At 48.3% G+C, this 6000-nt stretch overlaps 1 protein-coding gene across 10 annotated transcripts in view; it reads right to left on the reverse strand.

Moving 5' to 3' along the window:
* The window catches only part of HMGXB4 (HMG-box containing 4), a 30667-nt gene extending 25419 nt beyond the window's left edge, over positions 1 to 5248 (reverse strand). Inside the window, exons 1-4 of one of the 10 annotated variants that reach the window (XM_072844172.1) lie at positions 5108 to 5235; positions 4120 to 4614; positions 496 to 594; positions 41 to 145 (exon numbers count right to left, since the gene is read on the reverse strand). Coding sequence is in view for 3 of the 10 variants with exons in the window: in XM_072844166.1 (XP_072700267.1) it covers positions 496 to 526 (31 nt within the window). In the remaining 7 variants the exon portion in view is untranslated. Of the gene's footprint in view, positions 1 to 40; positions 146 to 495; positions 595 to 3267; positions 3455 to 3485; positions 4100 to 4119; positions 4615 to 5107 lie in introns of those variants that run through there. The other 9 variants (XM_072844175.1, XM_072844171.1, XM_072844166.1 and 6 more) reach the window with 9 other exon arrangements.
* Positions 5249 to 6000: the final 752 nt, after the last annotated feature.

Below are 6000 nucleotides of genomic sequence, written 5' to 3' on the forward strand. Positions count from 1 at the left end.
TATTTTTTGATGACCTGGCTGCAAATGACAAGAACCAAACCTGAAGAAACAATGCTTCCACGCTATGCAAAGGCCCAATGTGCATCCTCAGACATGGTTTCTTAGTTGTGATTTGGCAGGTGGACACAGACTTGCAGAGGTAAGGCTGAAAAGAATAAGGATTCATGTGCTGTGCTGCTCTGTGGGAGTCCAAAATGTGATTCCTATCCCCAGACTCCTGCACACTGGAGCTGGCAAGGACCACGAGTGCTGCAGGCGATCACCCCAATAGACTACAGAGACTTATATTTCAGCTCTCATGTTGGAACCCTGTCCTTGTTTTCGCTTCCATGGGCCCAGTCTGGGGATGATGTGGAGGCTGAGTGCCTTAATATTGCTCTGGACCATCACTGAGAGTCCAGGCTGTGATGGCCAGTCCTGGTCTCTATGTCCATGGGCTGCAAGAATCGAAGAGGAAACCCCCTTTGGAATGCTTCTCAGATTAAGGGGTCATACCTTCTTTCTTCACGGAGTCATCATAAGCCATGGCGGTCCCGCAGGGCCTTTGTGAATGTGTCACTGTGTCCAGGCTCCTTCCCGTCTACAGGACCAGGTCTGAGAAACAAAGAAGGAAAACCCTCCTGTAATGCGAAATCACTGTGGAGAAGCAACCTTCCAGATGGAAATGCGTAGTGATCCAAGGGCAGACTGGAAGGGCAGCAAGAAATAAAGGAGTGTCTTGTCACCTCCTCATTCTGTTTGTAAATACATTGGGGTTGAAACTGCAGGAAGTGTGCTGGGCTTAATTTGATTTATGAGTTAGAGTTGTGGTTTGGTGAAGTATATAAAACACCTCTCATGTAATAAAAAATAGCTCAAAATTATGAGAATTTCTGAAATGCCAACAGGGCTGACAAGACTGAGATGGTGAATACTGACATTAAGTCAGTAGGAAAGGTTCAATCGTGGCTACAAATGCACAGATAAAGCAAGATGCAGAGGAAGACAGATTACAGCAAACATTCCAGACCGTAAAATCCTACCATGTGGATTGGTGACAGGTTAACAACTATTGTACTGCAATTTACATATGAAAGACATTTAGAGTGTACTTTTTTTGGTATGCATTTTGTTGGCCTGTACGAATTTGCTCAAAACCGTGGAGGTGTAAAAGCAAAGACACTTCTTATATTAGTTGGCCACATGATAGCTTTCAAGGCTATCAGGCCTTTCTAAAAGGCTAGGTGAAAGTAAAGAAGAATTATCATTTGTCCATTGGTGGTGAAGTTTTTATGATTATTAAGATTTTCACTGATTTGAAGTTACTATAATGTAAATATTCTAAACATCATTTTGAATTTGTTAAAATCTTTTTTTTGGATGTTCAAGTCTACATGTCTACTTTGACTTTGACAATGACAAGCCACAGACTGCACTCTAAGGTAAAGCTCTTCAAGTACTTTAAGGACAGGCAATGTCACAAATCCTGCAGGAAGTCTTCGCAGGAAATTTAAGAATGACATTCTAAATATATGAGAATGTTCTCATCCAGTTAGTGAAATGCTTACAAGGTGATCGGATTGGTTACTTATTACTTATTTAAATTTTATTTTACCTTCATTGCTATATGGGGATTTAGAAATGCTGAAGGGGCTCTTCAGTGAGACATTGCCAGTCTCTTCAGGTGGGTATGAGTAATATTGAAGCGCGTAACTTTTGTGAAAGAAAATCTAATTAACAAAGGGAACTCTCTTAAGAGTCACATTTAAAATAAACAGAAAGAAAAAAAGGCTTAATTGCACAAGTCAGATAAAATACAATGCACACACATGCCTAAGTTGAACATACAAAGAGAAAAAGCATTACCAAGAATGATTTACAAGGAACATTAAGAAAAGTAACATAAAAAAGCATTTCTCCACTTCCCTGAGAAGGAGAAGGAAGAAAGGACTTAGTCAAAGTTAAGAAAATCTAGAGTGAAGTAAAGAAACCAAACGAACTGAATTATTTTACTGATAAACCAGAGAACTGCTTGCCCTGAGGGCTTTATAAGGTCAGAGCTCATGTAGAAAAATGAGGCAGCATACATATATCATGTAGCCAGCTCTTCATGTTCCAGTATTCTCAACTTTCTCAAATAGAAATTCCTGCCTTCCCCTTTCCACACAAGGGGTGCTGACTCCAAACGTGGTGAAGGAAGGGGGAATGTCATTGGGAATCAAGTCCATTCATTTGAAAATCTTATCTCCTCTCACTGGCACTAAAACATACTGACTTTATTAGAAAAAAAAAAAATATATATATATAGGTCGGTCCCATTAGTTTTCATAGACCGACTGGTAATGCTAAGAAATACCACAACTTGAGACCTCAAGTTAAATGTTTTCATGCCAAATGAATTTTGACTAAGAATGTTTAATAATAATCTTAAAACATTCAATATCATAAATATGGCCACCAGTCTGTTGTCAACTAGAAAATACACTTCTAACTGAAGCAAAGGCAGGCCCTGAGACTTACAGTTTGGCCTTCTTTTGAGTAACATCAAAACTAACATAAAACAGAGTTAACAGCAGAGTGGGAGTAACTACCTCCAAAGACGGTATGAGAAAGAAAACCATGATGTGACTTCTCAACTACGAAAAAAGTGTTCATGGTCTCATAACTGACTTCTCTGAAAAACAATGACTGGATTTAAAAAGTTGTGAAAGGGAACAGGAAATTGAGTTGATCTTCCGAAGCACAGGCCAACAGAGAAAACACGAACTGGTGTTAGCATTATGTATTGGAGTTAGGCCTGCTACTATTTAAATTTTCATAAAAACATTGAGAAGCATTTTATAAATTACATGCCTAAATAAGTTGTAGAGAAAAACTGAGTGGGGCCTGAAGGCAAGGCTGATTCACTAAAGAAGTAGAAGAGGCAAGAGTTAAAAAAACTAAAATTAAACACAATGGACCATGCCACTCACAGCTTGGGCAGACTGATGGACCTTGAATTTTTAAGTTCTTTAAAATCAAGATACTGCAGTTCAGGGGTTAGTTTTGGTTGCTGACTCACAAAGGAAAGATGAAACCAGATAAAGAAGTCTCAAGCAATAGTATGGAAGAAAGGCAGAGTTAGGACAACATTTATAGAGGATCAGATGATCCTCTGATATTCCTTCCCGGTCTTGAATATTATCCATGATAAATTCAGAGTTCAGGGTTAGGCAGCAGATTGTGGGATTAACGAAAGTGAAAATACTAGATTTGATTTTCACATTGGAAAGCAGGGGCCATAATTACATTAAATGTTGGCAAAAGTAAAACAGGTGTTAACACCCATTCTCCTGAATTCCATCATGTAGGAGCTTATAGAATTCAATGTTGTCAACTTTAAGAGGCAGGGACAGTTTTACGATTATGTTCCTCTCCGTGTGCTAAGCAATGACAGCGTAAGTGAAAGTTCATTATTTAATGTCGCCTATGGAGGCCAGAAACATGTCATCACAAAAGATGTGTACTTATGCAACGTGCAAATTGTTAAATGGCTCTTCTGGGACTCTTCTTCAGGGTTTGAAAAAGGGGGAGGCGCAGCTGCTGGCCCACTTGTAGAGAAGTTTGTATGCATTTTGTCCAGGCACAGCTTTGGGGATAACCAGAGTGATGAATGAAAAAAGCAAAAATCATCAGATACAGTATTTTCTTATGTTGCAGGTCCAAACGATAATCATTGGGGAGGTGGTGGTGGTAAAGTTTCAGAAGGTGATTTGTTTGAGGTAACCTGAGCCTCAGCAATCGCTAGCAAGCTTCTTCATCCCAGAACGTAACTGTGTTGAAAGAGAGGGAACAAAGTAAGCCCCCTGATCCACGTGGCCGGCAAAATCCCGGAACTCCATCCAGGTCTAGCGCGGGGTGGGGTGCGGGCCTGGCTGCAGGGTCCGCGTTCTCTTCCAGCACTCCCTCGGCGGACTCAGGCCGCCTGTCCGTGCAGGCGAGGGAAGCCAGGTGCGCGTCCAGCTGTAGCCAGTCTCTGACTCGTCGCTGCTGTGGTTCACTTCCAGGAGCGCGCTGGCCTCGTCAGTTTTGCAGAGCTCCCCTCCAGTGTCAGCACACAGCCACTCCGAATTCCTGCCCCTCCCTTCTCCGGGAACCTACCTATGCAGCACTCACAGCCCCTGCCAGCTCGGCCAACTGCGGAGATCCCGGCAGCCTGGGATGGGGATTGAACCCTCTCACTGCATGGCAGCTCGGAACCACGACCACCGCACAGACTGGCTGACAACACACATTTCCAAAAAGCCACCGATACAAATTTCGACAAGCTCTGTCCAATCAACAGGCTTTCCTTTGATTTTTTTTTTTTTTTTTTTGTTCTGCTCTAAGGGAATATAATCAGCCACCTGCTTAACCGGCGGGGGGGGGGGGGGGGGATGGTGCTCCTCTAAAGCACCATATAGAGTGAATCTCCAAGTAACAGCCGTGGGGGGAACGGGCCCGTACGGAGACCACACTGAGAGGCACGTTCCGACAGGACGCGCCACAGCGGGCTACTTAGACAGGGAGCCCCCAGGACCACCATTTTTGCGGCCCCCACGCAAACCAATGGGATTCTCCCGGCCGTTTTGCAGCAACAGCTAGTTCAACAAAGCTCTGTGAAGAGGAAAAGAAGAGAGCTCCTCGCATCCTCTCCTGCCAGCCCAGGGCCCTGCCCTCCCGCGCCGGCCCGGGCCCCCCGCACCCCGGGTCCCGAGCCGCACCGCCGCCCCGACTCGCTCCCCGCGGCCCCGCCGGCCTCCCGGCGCCCCCGAGGGCGGAGACGGCCCCGGCAGGGGGAGGGGCGGCCCCGGCCCGCAGGCCCCCGGGGCGGCCGCACGCCCCCTCCCGGCCCCGCAGCTTTCCCGCCTTCCCCATTTGAACGGCTCCCGCCCGCCCTCCTTCCGCGGCCCGCTCCAGCCCCTTCCCGGGGGCGGCCTGAGGCCGCTACTCCAGTCCCCGGCTCGGCCCCGGGGCTAGGCCGCGCTGGGCCTGCGGCGCCCCCGCGGCGGTGTCGCGGGCCCCGGCGGCGGGTGGCGGCGGGGCGGGGCCGCGGCCGCCTCGGGGAGGGGGCCCAGCCCGGCCTCGTGGGGGCTCCGCTCGCCGCTACCTTCACTCGGCTCGCCCGGATCCCGCCTCAGCGCCGCCGACCGCCGCCATCTTGGAGAAGGAGAGAAAAGCGCGAGCGGCCAGGCAGCCTCAGTCGAGCCCAGAGCGCAGGCTCCGGCTCGGGAAGGGGAATCCCGCTCCGCACGGAGCGCCGAGCGCATCGAAAGGAGCGCGCCGCTCGCGGAGCCCCGGCTGGCGGAGCCCGGGCCCGGGAGTTGATGGCGAGTTTTCGGTGGGGCCGGGCGTGGGCTGGAAGCTTTACGACCCTTGTATCGTTCAGTCCTCGCTGCGTCCCCCGTGAGGTAGGACGCTGGCTCACATTTCACAGATGAGAACCAGGCTCAGAGAGGTTAAGTGACTTGCCCGGCCGCGCACAGGTGGTTGCAGGAGGAGCCAGGTGCGACTCCACGTCTTCTGATTCTTAACCAAGTGCCCTTTCCTTCGAGATAGTTTTATACGTAAATGCCGTCCCCGAGAAGCCCACATCGTGCAGATTAAGAGCAGCGGGGCTTATTTGGAGTTTGGCATTGCTGTTCGGGTGCTTGGCATATTTCGGATGACGGGGAAGCACATATAAAATAATTCGCATGGTGAATCGTCTGCATTTCTCCTCACAAATGATCTGCATTTAAAAGTGGAAGCAGGGATCCCTGGGTGGCGCAGCGGTTTGGCGCCTGCCTTTGGCCCAGGGCGCGATCCTGGGGACCAGGGATCGAGTCCCACGTCGGGCTCCCGGTGCATGGAGCCTGCTTCTCCTTCTGCCTATGTCTCTGCCTCTCTCTCTCTCTCTGTGACTATCATAAATAAATAAAAAAATAAAAAAAAAATAAAAGTGGAAGCAGTCTTCAGACAAACGAAGGGATGCCACACACAGGAGAGAGATTTGCCCTGATT

Source organism: Canis lupus, chromosome 11 (genome assembly GCF_048164855.1).
Source record: "Canis lupus baileyi chromosome 11, mCanLup2.hap1, whole genome shotgun sequence".
Lineage (NCBI taxonomy): Eukaryota > Metazoa > Chordata > Mammalia > Carnivora > Canidae > Canis > Canis lupus.